Genomic DNA, 20460 nt, shown 5'->3' with positions numbered 1-20460 from the left:
ATACTATCTAGATATAAAAATTGCTACCGCTTTGAATATGGAAGATAAGGTTTAGCCTTAAAATTGGAATGGAGAATGGATTAATGCCGTATTGAATTTCAAATACCGATTATGATATTATTGCTATTTAATTAACTTAAAAATAGTTTTTAAGTATTTGTTCTATATTAGTGTCACGATAATCATATATTAAGCTGGTCCCGTTAATTGCGCGGGAGGTAATGTTATTGGTACTACAGTCTATTACAACTTTAATGAAGGATTGTATAGTATTGTCCTGAAACGCTGTAATTTCGCCTGCTATAAATATGAAAGAATCTTGTAGCTAATGTCGGTACAGTTGAAAGGATAGTCTAGTAGCGTAGATAAATTACAATTTCGATATGCTATTCGCTTATTCCTTAGCTTTGAACTTAACAATAGTATTTGGACGATTATTACCAGTGCAGGATAGGAACACTTTGTAACCTATATCGAACAGTTTTCAGTCTTATGAAATTTATTCATCTTTTGATAGTCTAGATACTTTTACGCAATGTATCTCGATTCGTTGCTTTGGGTCGTATAACAATTTGTGATCCTCTTCACATTGGATAAAATCACTGAAATTAACCGATTATACAATATAAAAATCGTAATTATTTTTACTTGTTTTTGGAGCCTTGATGCTTAGGAAGAAAAGTTGGTCACGCTTTTGCGACTAAGATAATTTTGAATCGCTTCATTATCCTGAATCGTACATCAACGATCACGACGCCTTTGAAATCAATCTTGTAATTCGAGAATTGTATAGTTAAGGATTGAGTAGGGATTTAAGAATAATCACTTATTAAAAGATGGTCTGTAACAGAAAACTATAGCTTTAGCTAGAAGGTATAAGCGTTAGTTCATATCATTTATGGTCAAATTTAAAAACTACATACAGTAAATCTATCTTATCGAAAGCTGTCAAGTTACATTAAAGTTTAGATAAAGTGAAGTAGGTGCGAAGCTATTTATTTAACAGCGGTTAATGACCCAGGAAAGAGGATAGGAAAGGTGACACTCAAAAACAAGCTTTAAATTTTGAAAGCAATAACCGCTATTTGAGCTCTGATATTTGTACTAGTTAGCGTGTGATTGATGATCGCTTACTTATCCTAATGAAGAATTCTAAATCTGCCCTGGTCACTTTACCTTGTGATCATGATTAAATGAATCATATTGATCGTGAAATATGCTGTTAATGCCTGTGATGGCCAAGTTTTGTAATACATCGCGCGATTGAAAACATTGCCCGTAACATATCGTGTTATTAGATATGAAATCATCGCAAAGATACCAAATGTTGATGCAGTAACATAATTGAATGGTTGTAGATGAAGTACCAATAAGGAATTGGCGATTGCTCGTACCATGTTTATAAAAACTGAATTGTTAGGCACTCAAGTAGACACCGTTGTGTACAAATTTTGAAATTGTTATAGCAATTTATTTCTAAAATAGAAATTGTCAAAGTATAAAATAAAAGTGTAGCTCGTCTGGAAGCACGAGTATATTGTACAATTTCAAGAAATACCACTAATTTCGAAATATGTTCCGCGACGACTGCTTCACTAACTTACAAAAACGTTCGCCTATTCCAACATTTTAATAATAGTTACTTTTAGTGCATAATCTACAATCTAGATTTTTATTTTAATGTAGAAACTGCTGAGGGATGTCTTGAAAGATTGTAATTCTATTATATGAGAAACACGCAAAAGTCGATTATTGCTCTTCTTACCAATAAAATAGCTACGAGTATATTACTAAATATCCCCATCGTCGCATACACCACAGAATCTACAATCTACATTGATATTGTACAGAGTGTAAACTGCATTTCAAAAAGAAATGCTTAAGATACTGTATTTCTCAAGACGAGCATATCAATGATTGCTGTATATGAGTACAGACATACCCATCTTACTGTTATACACATCGCAGATGACACATTCATAATTATTAATCTGCAATCCTGTACGTATTTTACAGTCAACCATATCCAAAAGGTCGTCAAGATCGCATTTCTATGACAGGTACAATAACCTGCATCTACTTCTTATTCACTATAGATGCAACCTACAATGATTGTACTCTTTTCCTTCTCATAAATTTATGTACCCATTTTCGCGTTAACTTTAAGTAAAAATCAGGCTCCTGAGGGCTATAATCGAGATATTTAAAATCTAAATATTCTTTGTGGACAGCCTTTTCTATTTGTGTTCCTTCATGCCATTCATTAAATGAAGTTATTGATATTATACTTGGGTTAATTTCAAGTGCATGGTTCATTCCTTTATCATAGTAATCCCCATTTAAACGGTTACGTGTATTTTGACTATTCCATGGTCGGACTCGAGTATCAATATAACCCGGTCCAACACTAGGAATAAAAATGGATGATGATTCTAGAGAAAATTGCTTGAGATTTTTCCAGTTTTCCTTTCTTGATCCATATGTAAAACCATCTGCGGCAAAGTAAGTATAAAAGCCGTCAAAGCCTCCAGTCGTTATAAATGATTTATGATGTTCATCTACTAACAAGGCGATTACAATCGCGTCATATTTAGTTCCACGAATGGTATTGGTGCCTTCGCGGGTCAGAACTTCTTTCCAGGCTTTTGGCTTGATATGATAAGAATCGTATACATAGATTAGTGGTAGTTGTTGTCCTTTCCATTTACGCTTATAGAAGGATGGGTAATGGCCGTATGTATCAATAATGTACTTGATATCGTTTCGTACAGAATCAGGTGTCCGATCCTTGTAGGGCTCGATATGAAAAGTAATCTTCAGATTGTGCTCGTCAGCAGCTAACAAAAGGGGTAAAACAGCGGAATCGCTTGGTTTTCCTTCCGGATCGGATTTTCCAGGAGGATACCATGAAAGAACGACGACTCCTGCTCCTGCAAGTTGGATCTGTTTCATATGATCTTGAATGATGGTTTTATTCCAAGAGCTATACGGACCTAAAAAAGGATAAAAATTAGCTCCAATATCATCTGGTGGAGCATGACGGCCTGAATATTTCTTGTATCGCTCAGCTACAGCAGACTCCCAATGCTTAAGATACTGATGATTCCAATGGATATACTTTGCATCATTTTCAGGATTTCCATACCAAGCATAGTAAAAGATATGGACATCATAAGAGACAGCAGGATTATGAATCGTTCGATTGGCTGCCACTAGTTTATTACTATTCCCACTGTCTGCATGGTTGTCATCGTTGCTCTTGAGATTGCCTTCCATTTCACCTCTTGACTTCTTCATAATCGATCCTTTCATAGCTGTATCCTTACTTAGTTTAATAACATTACTATATTGGCTGCGAGGTTTGGTATAGTTAGATAACGAAAGAAAGGCTATAACCAGAATGAAAATGATGGCAATAAACGCGTAGAATCGATTACGAAATATAATCACTTGCATGTTATTTCCCAATTAGAAGCCGCCAACTCCCTCGACCCGACGACGATGGACAACCGGCGCTAGCACAACCACGACTAGCCACACAATCGCTCCTTTGTCACCGATATTTTACAGTACTGTGCAGTTTACACTGTACACTGTACACTGTAGTAGCCACCCAAATAATTTGGGACCATTTGGACCAGAAGGGAAAAGGGATCTCTATGGCTTGGCTTGACACTTCTCGATACTGTACAGTACATTATACAGTCATGATCCAGTACTTTATGGTGTACGGTGGCTAGACGTTAGTGGACATTGCACCGGACGGACAATCTCCAAATGCTACTGCATGACAGCATTCCCCAGTCAAAATCCAGCGACAAACTAGAGCAGTATCCCTATTACGGTACAGTCTATATAAATATCAAGCCGAAACGCGACTTGAACCCGACTCGAGGGAGGGATTCGGGTTGAAAATTTCCATGGCCATCCAGTGTCTAGCGATTGCAACTTCGAAAATCAACAATCGGATCTGGATTTATTAGGTTCGGGTTATATTTTCACCCTATTAAGGACTCTAAACGACAGACCATCGAGATAGAAAGTTGTTTCTTATATCTCTATGCTATAGACAGTCATAGACAGCCTTTGCGTTGATGGTATAGCGTAAGACGAGGACGACGGGTTAAGATGATTTTGGTCGAACGGCCGGAAGAACGATAAAATGACTATTGGCTTTTTCTACTTGTAATATTGTGCTTTGCACAGCACGGGGTGGCGTTATTTAGTCATCGATTTGCATTACGGTAGTAACAGACTGATACTAGACATACAGTAAGTGGATTGAAGACATGGAGATAAAAAGAATTATTTTTCTCTTATGGCTACGATTGAAGATTTCGCCCTTTCTTCTCGACAATATCATCGATCAATCTGAAATAGAGGATTAGAAGTTATCGTCAATGACTAATTCATAAGACAAGGATCAAAATTCTATATCGTTTGCTGATCAAACCACTATTGGGGGGCTGAAGTTTGTAGACTACTGCGGCGGTCAGATAAACTTCATACAAGATTGCTTACTTTGGCTTGATATTATTCTTAATACACGCAATGTAGATTATCTTTGTGGTCGAAACCAATAGGATAAAATCAGTTCCATTGGTAAGATCAACGAAAGAGAACGGAAGCAATCCTGCCTTCGGTTAACAGGGTATTCAAATAGTTACGAATCTTTGTGTAGCCGACATCAATAAAAAAACGGATGCCCATGAGACATGACTCACCGGCATCGCAAGGTCAATACCGATTGCTAGATTGACATTGCAGAGTTAATAAAATTAACTCTTGGTGTTCTATGCACGATTTCATGCCATGTTTAGGGACATACGTATACTTTCATTCTAATTAATTCACAAGAGTAAGCTAATATGTTTACAGTATACAGCAATGGATCTAGAATCTACTCGCACAGAATTCGCATAACCTATTCTTTTTCTACAATCCCTTTAATCTAAGAAAATTCCTGGTCAATAATTAAAAATATGCCCACATTATACAACAATGTATCTCGAATCTACTCGCACATACAGTAATTCGCATAGCCTACGAATTCTTTATCCACAGTCCCTTTAATCTAGGAAAATTTCAGGTCAATAATTAAAAATATGCTCACAATATACAACAATGTATCTAGAATCTACTCGCACATCATTCGCATAGTCTATGAGTCTCCCATGTTCTTTTTCTACGGTCCCTTTAATCGATGAAAATTTCTGGTCAATAATTAATCTATAAATGACTCTAAAATCAAGTGTACTGTAGATGATCAACATACGCGTAAGTAGACCCAAGCAGGCTTGAAAGACGCGTATAACAGAATATATTTATCGCGTTCGAGCTACATCAGCATTAAGTGTTTCATAATTAGTAAGTACAATATCGCCATGGCGAATAGGTTACCGGAAATCATCTATTTTATTGTCATCGTTTCAATAAAAACCAGGTAGATAGTAAGTTGGCATAAATAGATAAATTGAAAAGACATAGAGCTATCATCATGAGATAACAAGAAACAAGCTACTGTATCCGTAAGTTGATCAACCGATGTATAGCCTAGAGAATAGAATGCCCAGAGAGCAAATACTCTTCATTTTTCGTCAAAAGGTACATGATTTTAGAAACATTTGCACACTACGATCTAACGGAAACAAAATTTAATCGAAAAGAAGTGCATCAATCTCCTGAGCTAATAATGTAATCAATTATCTTAATACGATCGTTAAAATCCAAATGCTAAGTTACACGATTGCCTATCAATCGATGTTCACAAATGATGCATATATACTATCTATGGCCAAGGGATATCACTTTTACCGAAATTTCAGAAACTGCCTAGATTTCTGAACTTTGGGAGATGATGCAGTGTCAAAATATTCAGTACAAAAATTTTAATTAATCTATTAAAATTTAGCATACACTCATGTATAAATACACAAGCCGTTAATGAATTAGTTGAAGGGTTCACCACAAAGTAGCCTACGCTAATGCCAATTTAGCCGCTCAAGAATATCGGTTCTTCCGGCAGTTTTAAGATCAGACAGTTCCAACGAATTGAACTTGAGCTTTGCAAGAATATCGCGTCTTTCAATATGATCTAGAGCACATGCTAGAGTGTAAGTAGCTTTGAGGCAGTAATTTTGCGTATACCATTTCTCCAAGAGTTGATTTGCTTTATTATAATAATTTTTGTTCTCGGCGTCGATAACTGAGGTCTCGTTACAATGTATGCCTAGTGCACCCGCTAGCTTCTCCCAATCGATACCAATTTCTTTAGCTACGGTGAAAAAATGGCGCCTTGTATCAGCTGTAGACCCTGTAAGTAACAATAATTACAGCGTAAATTATTATCTTACTTGATGTAAAAGCAATAACTTTATTTAATTCTATTCTATAGGCTTCTACGAATAAATATATGACACAAATAAGCATAAATCTATCATAGTAGTTGCTAAAAGGTATAGCCTGTTCAGTTGAACCTAAACTAGAAATGGTACCGACAACAATTATGAGCAAATTACTATCATAGTATAAAGTATATGGTAATTTTACTACACTTCGTCTATCCCAAACTTACCCAGGTTTATCCAATCACCCATGGATTTTGCAGTTTTACCGCAATAAATACACTTTTTACAACGACTATCTTCTGTGAAACTGAACAAATTTAAGAATTGGCCACATTCGCTACATTTAACATAATTTGCTAAACTACTATTCATGGACTTTGGCATATACTTCTTGGCAGTATCGAAAAATCTGCCTTGAATAAGCTCTTGTGGACGACTTTTCCAAACTAATTTCTTAATCAGTTCGTCAGACAGATTAGTACTTTTCTTATAGAAATACCGCAAACTAATTTTGGATCTCTCCTTGACAATAAGCAGGTAGTATAAATCATTCTCCAAAAATAGTTTAGCACCTCTATAAAATAATTCTGCTTCCAGATTATTCCACTTTCTCAAGCAAGAAATAAGGAAAGGATAGAATATCACATCAGGAATATACGAATTATCCTCGAATTGGATATATAAGCTTTCTGATACATGATATCCAGCATCATTTAGACTGCCAATATCAATTTTCGATTTGAAATTTGGAGTAATGATAATCGGTACGAAGTACTCACGTCCAGCCGCTGCAACACTTTCGTTATTGGCATTCGCATTATTTCTTGGACATATGATATTGTAATTTTCTAATAGCTGTAATATTGCTTCTTTCTCTTTGTCGTCTAAACTAAACTCTCTTAATACGTTCGTTATATGACTTTCTTTCATTATACCGTCTGTCTTAATTTTAGTAATCCTGGTGAAAGAGAATCTTCTCGTAGCGTCTGCTTTTTGGCCGAAAGCGGATGCAAAGAGAACTTGGAAAATCTTCGCTAACCATTCGACTTGAGTAATAATGTATTCTTTGCCATAATCCGGCTTAACATACAATATTTCTCCTAGATCATGCAAATGTTGTAACATCTTGCACGTATCTTGATCGCTTCGAAATAATCCACAATCTTGAAGAAGTTCCTCTACCTCGTGCACGGACATCACTCTACGCGGGAAGTTACTGCTGTTTGAACTGCACGCGCATCCATCGTTAATTACGGATTTATGCAGTATAGATAGCAAGATATGCCATCGTATTGGAACACAGTCTTGCAATACAGGCATTAATTTAGTAAAATGCTGAATTAATTTGCGTAATGCCTGACAAGATGTCTCACGCTGTTCAATTGCATAAGAGCTAGTATCTTTCGGATTGCAATTAAACACAACATCGGACGGTATAATATGTCGACTGTACTGTGGAAAGGTTGAAAAAATTGTTTCTGTTAAATTATTGAAAATTCTTACAGTATCTGAGGTTACGCAATCATTATGAAATCCAACAAAGATAACGACAGGTAATGCAAATTCTTCATATATACCGACATCCAAGTCAGCATCGTCAACTTGAATTGGATCTGAAATGGCATCATCGCAGTGACCGTCAAGAACAGAGACTAAACATTCTTTGATACTATCTAGAAAGGTATTCAATGTTGTACGCTCCTCGTTCGTTGCAGATGTTTGGTTTGTAGCTTCAGTAATGTCCAATGTCAAAATATAGATGCTGTTACGAAGCGTAAAAAGTTGGCGTAGATTCCACGATATCTTACTTCCGAATTCCCAAACATTGCTGTAATAAGATCTTTGAGAATTGTCTGCATCACATAGTTGAAGAGACTGCTGCATGAAATCATTGAATGTATCTAAATATCGTCTAGTATCTACACTAGCATATTGAGTGCTTGGACTAGCGTTTAGATTCGTATCGGTATTTGAAATTCTTTCTTCAAGTCTGTTTTCATCATATTCAGAAGTGAAAGAAGAAATGATAGTAGGGTTCGCCTCCGGGACTGTTTCAATTTTCGAAAGTATTAGCTCAGATAAAGAACTCTCTTCCATTTTATACTGACTCTCCATCTGTTGCGTTATCGACAGCATTGTTGCAGCAATCTTTTTACCGACTATTTTACGATAGTCATCTGTCTTCTGTTTAAAGATATTACCAGTGGAAAGATCCAGCATTGCTTCAGTATTTTCAGCGACATATGGCGATGTAAGATTTTGCTTCGTTAACAACTTGACGATAAAATTTTTACCAGAATCGCTAGGACCAATAAATGTGAGGCGTGTGCAATCGCTATGGCATTCTTCATATATTGTAGCAATCATGTAAGCCTTGAAGTAATCATTTTCGACGATAACTACAACAACAATAACGTCTAGTTAAATTAAGCGCGTAATAAATAAATGCAAGTAACACTTTGAAACGTCCAACAACAAAATTTAGAATTAGCTTGTAAAATGAATGATTTTAGGGCTGAAAATGAATATTTAATATATCTTATATGTAAAGTAAAGCATACAATACAATGTCTTATAAAATGAAAGATATAAACTAAGTTATGCTTCCGTTAGGAATAGATTTCAGCGTCTCTACCTTATGGTATCTTATGAAAGGCATTTTGTATACGCGTAAAACTAGTAGTTGTTGGTAAGAAATTAGCTACCATCAAGTCGCAACTTTGGCTAATTACTTTGATAAAAATATTTCAGTTGGAAATTTCTGCTCTATTATACAGTTTGACTTGTAATACTGTACCTGGTGATGTAGTTTGTATCGGTGTTGGAATTTGTCCATGCTCTAATCTATCGAATATTTCCGAAGCTCTCGATCGCATATCATTTGCGTCGTCAGCTCTGCCATCCCTATCGTATAACTCCGCAATTTTTTGATAAATTATGGCTACAATATTACTTTCTCCATATAAATTTTGGAAAATACTGACAGACTTTAGAAACATTTCCAGAGCATCATGGTACTTTGACTGCTTTGCATATACATTAGCAACTACGAAATACGAATCAGCAATACGATGTCGAATATGATCATTTCTTGTTTGTTTCAGTCGCATGAACATAGCTACCTGGTACATCTTTAAAGCATCGCTGCATTTTTCTTGATTATAATGAATATTACCGATATTATGATAAGTATCAGCAATTATCCAGTGATTACTACCTAATACTTTCAAATTAATATCCAGAGACTTTCGAAACATATCATAAGCTTGCTGGTATTCCTCTTGCTGATAGTATATAGAAGCCAAACTGCTATACGACATAGCTACGTTAGGATGCTCTTCTCCATATATGTTGATGCAGATTTCTAAGCATTTCTGATGACTAGAAAGGGCCTCTCCATGATCACCATTATCAAATTTGGCCAATCCAATGTTACGGTAAAGTTGTGCAACATCGAAATTTGTTTTACCACCAACTACTAGGTAAATTTTAAGACATTTTTCAAACAATGATGCAGCTTCATGAAATTTACATTGATCGTTACATATCTGCGCTAATCTTTCGTAGCAGTCAGCAATAAGCAAATGATTATTTTCAAACAGTTTGTGTCGAATAGCTAAACTCTCTTGAAAGTTTGTGATGGCTAGTTTATACTCTCTTTCACAAGAGTAAACATTTCCAATAGCAAAGTATGAGTTAGCGATCAATTTGCTGAATTTCGCAAGTCTTTTTTGTCTTACCTTCAGTGCTTGCTTATAGGACGTTAAAGCATCGCTGTAATGTTGCATTGCTACGTATACATCTCCAATCTGGTGCGATATATCAGCAGTTGTAAGATGTTTGCTTCCGTTAATTTGTACTGATAGTCGGTAAGCTAAATTGTAATATTGTAATGCGTCTTCATGATTACCTTGTTGATGGCAAATCTCACCTAAATATTTCTCGCATTGGAGAAGTTTCTTGTCACTTAATCTTCTTGCTAGTAGTTTAGCACTCTCACAGTCACTTTTTGCAATCTCGTAATCTTGGAGATAAATAGAGGTTTTAACAATCTGGAGTGTGATCTCGAATCGAGGCAATACATTAGACCCTCCAATTCGATCCAACACTTGCCTATAAAGAGATCGAGCTTCTTCATAGGATCCTTGTTTAAAAAGCTTATTAGCTTCTTTACGTTGAAGTTTTATTTCCATTGGTTGTCGAAAGGAAATCAGTTTTAGCTGTAGGCTTGTGGGTATTAGTGAGCAGCGTTTTAAACTGTGAAAGGGTGCAGTTTTAATGCGATAGATAGCTGTGGACGAACGGAACGGCAAACACTTACTTCTGACTAGAATGCAGCAAGAATAAAAACAGATCGTATATTTCCTTTTTATTGCTATATCAAGTTATTCAATGATACGTATAGTAGCTAATCCGGCAGTTTAATAGGCATATGTCATTGTTACGAATTCTTTTCTAAATTACGAATGCCTCAAATTATTACTATCATATTCTCGGTGAATTTAAAAATGGAACAATAGTTCTAGTTTCGATTAATAGCTAAGGGGTGTAATTAAATATGTAAATAACTAGCGAATACCTTGTAATATAATCATTTTATTGTTACAGTTTTGAAATACATTAATGTGATAAAATCACCATACCATCTATTTTTACATGTCTGTAGACATGAAAGATTAAGCTTACAAAGAAAATTGGTTCGTTAATGAATAATGATGTCAATTGTTCGTTAATGGTATAGGTTAAGATTTAGAAATGCGAAAAATTAAAAGATTAACTGAAAGAAGAAAATTTGATTTATAACATTAATTAACGGTGATATCGATTTTGCGTTTTAAAGACGTGGATTAAGATTGATAAAAGTTAGAATATAAGTATGTTAATTTGACTTTTTTGCATATCTTTTATTAATACTATCCCAAGCCAGAAGATTTTGCTACAGAACTGCATATGTCTACTGATCCTCAAGAAAGAAAATGTTTTTTTGCTACTTGCACTGTTCAGGATGCTCTTGTAATTTTTTTACACTAGTCGGCTTTGTTAATACTATTAGGTGTAGGCATGTGATTGTAATCAATTAATTATAATCCAGATAATTTATTATTTTATACTAAAGAAACAATAAAACAAAAAAACCGCGGTAAAGACAACGTAAAACAAACCTCTAAATTACTATAGCTTCCGGGATTTATTATCCTTAACTACCTCACAAGAATTTAGACGCCTTTGCTTCTGCGGTAAAGAACTATAGCACTTTTCTTTTATTCAATTATCTGCCGAGCTTAATTACCCTCCGGCGCCAGCTATCATGTATGAGTCATAACAGATCATGCAATTTAGTTCTTATTGGAATAGCTAAATTAATACAGAAATTATTCATAATCTTAGAGATATACTGAACGATTCTAGATAATTAGATTACGGTATGTCTATACACAGAATTATTTATAGTATCCTCTAAAATTGAATATCTTCAGGATATTCATCACAAGCGTTACAAGACATAACACTATAATCAATTCATTTTGTTATATAGTAAATTATACTGTACTGTTGTAAGAGTTGTTATACGGTAGCTAATTTTAAATTGATCCATATTATTAAATTTCGATAAATTACGATGGCATATCATTAAATACCGCAAAATACTGTCTAGTGGCATATCATTAATTTTCTCCTACCCTAGCTCTTATTGTAAGTCATTATTAGCTATCTTCATATAGAAATGTTAATCACTAAATTTAGTCATTGACTCTTCCGGGTGATTCATGCCGTGACAGCCATTTAATATCGTGCTTTGTTTATCAACAATGATGTAAAACTACCAATCAATCAATCGACAGTGGGTCGTAGCAACATTGAAATAGACTCATATATCAACTAACAGACATAACAGTGAACATTTCCTTTTTTATCCTACGAACACCACCAATAATTAAAATTGTCATACTAAATCACATAATTATGAAATACTCTTTCGCTCTCTTACACAATGGTTGTCTTTCTTCATATTATCCATTAATTATAATTATTATAGGTCAATCGCGCTAGACAAAGTAGACGCTCAACGTGGTTTGCACGCATAATCTACATCATTTTCGGTTGCTTTCGCATAAATAAAACATAGCATACTAGTGTAAAGTTCTACAAACTATTACGTCATATAACATGGTCTATTCAAGGTATTCTAAAACCAGCAAGTAATTGCCGTCTTTTTACTAGACTATGCAGTATCTCTATATTTGCTCACTATGCTGATAGTATTACTAGTACATAACAAAGTTAACAGCATTGTCGTCAAATTTAGACTTTGAATGCTGATCGTTCCCACCAACGCTACTGTTCGATGAAAAGTTCAATAATAACTTATTCAATAATCGCTGTACTTTCAATCCTTGATATCATACGATTAGAGCTTGTAAAGGAACTAAATACTTGTACATCTAACGATACTCATAGCAGGAAAGTGATATTATCGCTTTTAATGCAGTTAAGAATACTCCTGCCACTTTTTTCTTTTTATATTAACAGACTTGGGTTAAGTAATTATAATGAGTGATGATGATTGATTTTTTATCTGATGGTAGAGATTCTTTTGTCAACAAAAGAATCATATTGACCAATATAGAGTACAATAACAATATACGAGTATGATTAATAAGAACTTACTATCACCATCGCTATTTACTATGCAACCTTAAAAGATCTTTCCCACAGGCAAAGAATTCAGTAACTAAAAACAGAGCAAGGGTATTTTCAATAGTATTAGAAGCGCTAGTACAGTAAAACTTGCCATAATTATATAATGCAACAGAGTCTTTGAAATTAGTCTACTAGCTTGTGAGATGATTCGGTCCAAGTTGAGTCTTTCGAACTTAGAAACCTGACTGGTATAGAATTTGCTAAGAAAATAGAGAAAATAAGGGATTTTTCTTCGAGTAGAGTACCTTGTTATGAGTTAGAAGTACCGTAGGTAACGATATTATTTAGAATCTCTTTCTCCGTCACCCGTTAGAGCTAATAAACCTGCCAGACATTACTTTCTACTCAATGCCATTGTCATTCATATTGCTCCATCGCCTACGGTACTAATTATAATTTCAATGGATGAGGATAATCGGGACCATTCATTAATTCCTATGCTTTTCTTATAAATTCCATGCATTACTTTAGGTAGAGAGATTGTTGAACTTCTAATGTTTCTATAATCCTTGTCTGATGTTCAAAGTTCGATATTAAAATTGTGAACTTTATAGTGCAGTATTCCAATTGTTAGCTCGTTGCTATAAATTTGCAATGTACTGAAATTCCTCTATCTGGCAAGAACAGAACCTGTTGTGGGCCCTCAAAGAGGCTGTAGACACTGTGAATAGTAATAGTGTTTAGTTGAGCATTATATTGCGTTGTTTTTGTTCATGATCAATATATAGAAACAAATGAAATTACGTAATTAAATCTAATTACCAACATAACGATGGTTAATTAACCTGGAGAAACTAAAATTTGAATCACAAAAACGGCAGCGCGCTTCATAGATGGCTATATCATCAAATTGTTCAGTTCGCTACTAGCTCAGCCCAAATATAAGACGAGCTTATTGGATCTTTAATAGTATTTTCGATGGCACTTTATATTAATTATGTAAATACAGTTTTTCTATCAGGAACAACTATCGGTAATATTAGGCTAAGGCGCAAGTATTTCGCATTCCCTTTATGAAATTCTTTTATTTTGATGAGTAAAGATTAAAAGCAAGGTCCAAAGAACTACGATATCTTTATTAGCATTAGTTAATGAACTAGAAGAGTTAAAAGTTTGAATCACGAAGAACATCGGGGTACTCCACAAATAGCTTTATTATCAAATTGCTCAGTTCCTTGCACTTTGCTTCCAAATATGAAACAAGCTTGTAGGATATTAAAATAGTATTTTCGATCACGCTTTATATTTATTGTATAAAATATTCTTTTTGTCAGCAGCCTCTATTTGTGGTATTATATTCAGGCGCAGTAAATATTTCGCATTTTGTTCAACAAATTCTTCTATTTTGATGAATAAAGATCAAAAATAATGTCCGATGAATTATGATATCTTTATTACAAACTGGCTCACTTTTCGCTTGAATTAATCGGAGTAATATCATAGGTAAGTGATAATTACAATATTTACGGTCAAAAATATTTTAACAGAAAACAAAGAACATCATTTAGGTAATACACAGCCAAAATTGTTTTATACAATACGATAGAAGATGAAATTGATTCTTTTCATAACTCATAGGATTAAAGACAAAAATATTTAATATTCGGTGAAGTTTAGCATTATTAGTTTCTGTAGTACTCAACTATACCATGTTAGAATAGCTCTCTTACAATTTTAGAGCCTATGATATTTAACTTTTGGCTAATATCCAAAATATAAGCATATTTAGAAGGGTAAATCGGATTAACTTCATGTAAAATCCATCATAAATCGATCAATCACATCCAATATTACCTACATTAATACAGTAATCAAGTAAATATTGGGTCAAAATGCTCATAAGGGTCTACATGTCAAGTTTATTGCCAGAGATTCCTAACTTTAGTAGAATATCATATCGATCAATATCTCTCAAAGCAGTAATCAAATTTTGAGTTGCATTACTGCTACAATTTCTATTAAACCACTCATTTAATAACTTTAATGCACGATCAAAAACTGTTTGATTTTCAACTTTGATTGTATCTACATCAATGTTAGCATCCAGCTTTGCTGCTAATTTAGTCCAATCTATCCCAATGTGCTTAGAAATCTTGAAAAAATAACATTGAGGCACTACAATAAAAGAATTAATGTAGAAATCAGTTAGTATGCCGATAATAGAGTTTGGTGTCGAGCAGTGATTGAGACTAGCTATTGATGCATAAGTATGCAAAGTTTTCTAGTCTCTAGGTTAGACTAAAAAAAGAAAAATAGATGCTTTATCGATTAAATTCATATGTAAATGGTACCAATAGAATTTGATTGTATACCGGTATCTGAACTAATGCTAATCATCTCACATTTACCGCTCTACTAATCATTGTTAACACAAAATTACAATAGACATTACCTTCTGAGTTTCTTGTATAAATCGTCCAGTCTTTCAAATAGTGAGTCCTAACAATTTGATGACAATAATGACACTCAATTGCTTCATAATCACGTTGATCTAATCCATTTAGAGTAACCATTTCATTGCAATGGCACTGTATGCTAAATTGGCAGTTATTGCAATTAATAGTGGGTAACTTTTCCTTCAAAATTGCAATTAATTGACTATAAACAAAATCTTGAGGGCGAGTTTCATCAATCACTTTCGTAATATTATCTTTCGTGGCATTGCTCTCCTTTTCGCAGTAATATCGTAAGCCTATATGGCGCTTCGCTTTTTTAACAATCAAATAATACGAATATTGATTGGCTTTAACGTAATATTTAACGCAATTATAGTATAATTCAACTTTTGAATTCTTCCACTGCTTGAAACAAGCCACGAGAAGGCTAATGAATACGCTAGTAGGAATAAATGATAACTCATTTTGATCATAACCAATATATAGCCAATCTGATACATGATATCTTGCTAAGTTAATATGGCCTAAACTTATACGGGGTTCTACTGTAAACGGTGCAAAGTAATACAAATCATCCGAATTATCATTTTCATCTTTTTCCATAGGATAAATCATATCGAATTTTTCCATTAAATGATATATAATTTGTTTATGTTTATCTGTAATAGAGATCTTCTTTAATATGTTATCTAGATATGATTGCGGTATTTTACCTTTAAATCGAGCTGCATAATTAATTAGGAATCTTCTTCCAATTACTTTTCTTGCATTTTTACCCATAGTGAATAATCTTCGGAATATATCGGATAGCCATTCAATTTGAGTTATAATGATTCCTTCACCTTGATTGTCTTGAAAATATAATATATCTCCGAGATTGTGCAAAGATTTCAACATATCATGTAAATCTTGATCGCCTTGATACAAACCACAATCTATTGATAATTGTTTTATTTCGTTAACAAACATGATTTTATTAATTTTATCGACTAATATAGAATTGACTTGATGATATGATCTATTCGACGATTTTAATATTAAATTGGACATAATTTGCCAACGAATAGGAATAAAATTTTTAAGTAAAGGTAAGGAATTATAGAAACGTTGTATAATTTGTTGCAAATGATGGCAGCTTTGTTTGCGTTGACTGATTGTAGCTGGGCTAGTATCATGCGGATCACAATTAAATATAATACTTGAAGAGCAAATATGCTTCTCATATTGTGGTAAAGAGGCAAGTAGAGCTTGCTCGAATCCTTCAAATAACCTGCGTTGTTCTTCGATATTTTGAACGCAGTCGCCATGAGATGCAACCAAAATAATTACAGGTAAGGAATATTCATTACTTATACCATCATTATCATAATCACTATTATCATCATCGCAAGGCTCAATTCTATTCTGATTGCTATGCCTGCCAACAATATTGGTTATACATTCTTCAATAGTTTGTAAATAAGTCATTTTATTAGGATCAATGTCTGTTGTTTGCACTATTTGATTAATATCTTGAGCAATGTTATAAGTGAGAATATAAATACTATTCCCTGACATGAAAGGTTGATGAGCAATCCAGTGCATGGGGTTTCCGCCAAAATCCCATAATTTACCACAATTGTAGCCGTGAGTTTTGACATCACTTTCTATAACTAAGCTGTGTTCGTAATAATTATTAAAGATATCCAAATAATGTTTCAAATTTACCGGTTTAGTATAAGCATTGGATAAGTAGTCATGATCACCGTAAGGTTTTAAGTTACCAATGCTTTCTTCATGCAATTGATTGGGTGTGATTAAAGAGGCCTGAATTTTTTCATTATTTAATCGAGAATCATCAGCAGTTTTAGCTATGGATGATTTTGAATGATTAGAATCTTTCATATCTTCTTGATAAATCATACCCCATTTAGTTGATTCTATAGCTGCAACAACTTTTCTATCCAGTATCCTACCAATGTCACAAGTATCACTGTCAAAAATTTTGTAACTATTTAAATCGATCATGATACCAGGATTATCGATAATTTGTGTTGGCATTAGATTTGGAATCAGTTCTTGTCGTGAGAATAATTTCATAATTGATGTTTTACCAGAATTTTCAGGGCCAACAAATACGATTGGTGTACAATCACTGCGACATTTTTCATCTTTCAGGACTTTCATGAAAGCTTTGTAATAGTTCGGATCCCCGATGGCTAAATAAATAATTAAGATGTAGAAATACAGGTAAAATTAGAAAACTTACAAAAATGCTTAATGAGAGGTAAGAAAGCTATTTCAGCATCAGTAAAAATGATATTATGCAATGAGTTTTTCGAAATATTGCAACTAAAGATGTAATAAAATCGAGTCATATCGAATGGAATAAACAATTACAATTTAATTAAAAGTATACATTTTTCAAGTACTCTAGTATACGATAATCCCTGTCGAATATTTATTACCATGTTGTGCTAATGCTATCGATTTTGGGCTATCATTTTCATCCGAAAAATTCTTTATAATACGCAAAGCTTCTTGATGCATACGGGAAGCTTCATTTTGCTGGTGCAGTTTTTCGTATTTACTTGCTATTTCCTTGTAGATAGCAGCCACTTTTTGGCATTCTCCATGTTGACTTAAAATAATATTACAATATTTTTCGAGCATAACGATAGCTTCTGCATCTTTGCATTGGTACGAATAAACTTTGGCAATAACGCGATATAAATCCGCGATATGTTTGCGATGGGAGTCATTTTTAGCGATTTGTAAGAGAATAAAGAGACTTTTTTGGTACATTAATAATGCTTGCTGATATTCTTCAATTTTCAAGTAGGCATTACCACAATTATGATAGCTATCGGCAATATCAAATTGGTCATATCCTGCTATATTTAGTTTAATTTGTAAACTTTTTCGAAACATCATGGCCGAATCATGATATAGTCCTTGGCCAGTATAAATACAAGCTATGGTGTTGTAGCATTTTGCAACATCAATATGATTATTTCCGTCGTATTCTAATTTAATTTTTAAACATTTTTGGATAGCGAAAAAAGCTTCTTCAAACTGCTTTTGGCGTAGGTATACTACACTAAGACGATAGTATAAATTACTATTTTCAATTTGGTAATCTCCAAAGACAGATACCTTGAGATTTAGACTTTTTTGATACATAGAGATAGCACTTTCATCATCATGCAATTTAAAATAAGTTTCACCTAAGCCATTATAAGTTTCGGCAAGGCCTAAGTAATCATTATCTGATTTTTTTAACCGAATATTCAGGCAATTTTTATAATTTTTCAGTGCTTTATCATATTGTTGTAAATGATAGTAAGTATACCCAATACTGTAATAGGATTGAGCTACTAGAAAATGATCTCTTCCCATTTTGTTGAGCCTTATTTTGAGACCATTTTCTTGTAGTGTTAGCGCATGATTATACTGATGCTGTAGGACATGGATCTCTGCGATAGCATGGTAACTGTCGGCAACATCAATATGTTTACTGCCGTGCACGGCTATTTTTAACTGTAGAGCTTCATTATAATCATCAAGAGCTGCATGAAATAGTTGTTGTTTTACTTTAATCTTGCCTCGACTTTCTAGAGCTTGAGCGATATGTAGGCGGTGTTTAAAAGTTCTTGCCATATTTTCTGCTTTTTGGCAGAATTCGATGGCATCGTTGTACTTTAATTGCTTATAATAAGTTTGTGAAATTTGTAAGTAAAGATCAAATTTCAATCGATCATGCGATATACTGGTATGTCCAATTTCTTGAATTTTTTGTAGTGCTTTTTCAAAACAAATTCGAGCTTGATCAAATTCACCTTTATTGAAGTGATTAAATCCAATGTCTACCAATGGTTTCAAATAATCGTTAGGATTGGGTCTGGTTTGGTGTCTCATGATTGACTAACTTTTGCGTTGCTATGCTCTCTAAAATGTCCAAAAATATCACATATTAGTGAATTGACAATTACTTGATGTTTTTGTATTGTATAAATGTATCCTTTAAGGTTATTTCAAGCACCTTTATGCTAAAAAAAGATAATTATCGCCAAAGAAGTATCGGTAAAGAAAGGTTGGGCTGATTTATAACTGTAATCAATCTGTCGCTAATCATTATAAAAGCACCTTCACACGTAATTCAGTAAATTGTATCTCTTCATGAAATCAAAATTCTAATTTAAATTGTTGATTACCTGATATTTCTGTATTTAAGAAAGATATCTTTATATCTAACTGGAGATTGTGTATCGAATTGGAATCGTTACGTTTCGATTATGAGATTAAATTGAAAGTAGCTTGAAAAAAACGAGGCTTTTTCAGCGCTTTTCGTTTTGTCAGAAGCAAATTATTTTTCTCTTGTCTACCTCCAACTTTATTCTTATCATTATTAACAATGTTCACCACCCTATTCGAATGATTGAATAGGTGGAAGTATCATACTGATTTCCTCTGTATCTAAATTTATAGAAGGATTGTATAGGATATCGTAATGTAATTCAATAAGCTTTTTAATTTCAGTTTCCAGGAAAGGGTAATTATATTATTGTCATTGACCACATTATCAAACCCTTTACCATTGACTATTTTACATCTGTGGCCTAAGAAATTATCATTTACACCATTACTATTATAATGATGTAAATGATTGACATTTTTGTGTATCAATTATCGGATTAAAGCCCAGGAGAAGCAACACTGATTGTCATGTAACAATCATACATACCCTTTATAAATCATAGTTAAAAGTCTCAGTTGGATGCAATTTTGACTCATCGCTAGTTAATTAGAATTATTCTAAATGGAATCTATAGGCCTATTGAATGTCATACAATTAATGTCTGCGCTATACTGTAATCGTGAATCACGTATATGTTATAAATCATTGTTAAAAGTATCGATTGGATGCCAGTCTTTACGCATCGCTAAGTTAATTAAAATTGAATCTTAGTGGAAGTTATTGGTGGACTGACTGTAGTGCGGTTAATATCTGTGCTATAGTCGTGTATCACATATAC

At 33.7% G+C, this 20460-nt stretch overlaps 3 protein-coding genes across 3 annotated transcripts; all 3 read right to left on the bottom strand.

Moving 5' to 3' along the window:
- Positions 1–2103: 2103 nt before the first annotated feature.
- TRIADDRAFT_31721 (uncharacterized protein) lies at positions 2104–3276 on the bottom strand (the record flags this gene model as incomplete). The annotated part of the gene is made up of 1 exon (XM_002116918.1): positions 2104–3276. The coding sequence occupies one exon, from the start codon at positions 3274–3276 to the stop codon at positions 2104–2106; it is 1173 nt and encodes a 390-aa protein (XP_002116954.1).
- A 2705-nt stretch (positions 3277–5981) lies between these two features.
- On the bottom strand, positions 5982–10540 carry TRIADDRAFT_61020 (uncharacterized protein; the record flags this gene model as incomplete). Its single annotated transcript, XM_002116917.1, has 4 exons — positions 5982–6313; positions 6354–6398; positions 6575–8746; positions 9145–10540. The coding sequence occupies 4 exons, from the start codon at positions 10538–10540 to the stop codon at positions 5982–5984; spliced, it is 3945 nt and encodes a 1314-aa protein (XP_002116953.1).
- Positions 10541–14895: 4355 nt separating this feature from the next.
- TRIADDRAFT_61019 (uncharacterized protein) lies at positions 14896–19342 on the bottom strand (the record flags this gene model as incomplete). Its single annotated transcript, XM_002116916.1, has 3 exons — positions 14896–15164; positions 15442–17643; positions 17893–19342. The coding sequence occupies 3 exons, from the start codon at positions 19340–19342 to the stop codon at positions 14896–14898; spliced, it is 3921 nt and encodes a 1306-aa protein (XP_002116952.1).
- Between the last annotated feature and the right edge of the window lie 1118 nt (positions 19343–20460).

Source organism: Trichoplax adhaerens, genomic scaffold, assembly GCF_000150275.1.
Source record: "Trichoplax adhaerens TRIADscaffold_19 genomic scaffold, whole genome shotgun sequence".
NCBI classification, from domain to species: Eukaryota; Metazoa; Placozoa; class Uniplacotomia; order Trichoplacea; family Trichoplacidae; genus Trichoplax; species Trichoplax adhaerens.
Note: the sequence above shows the minus strand (reverse complement) of the source record. Positions and strands in the feature narration are given on the sequence as shown.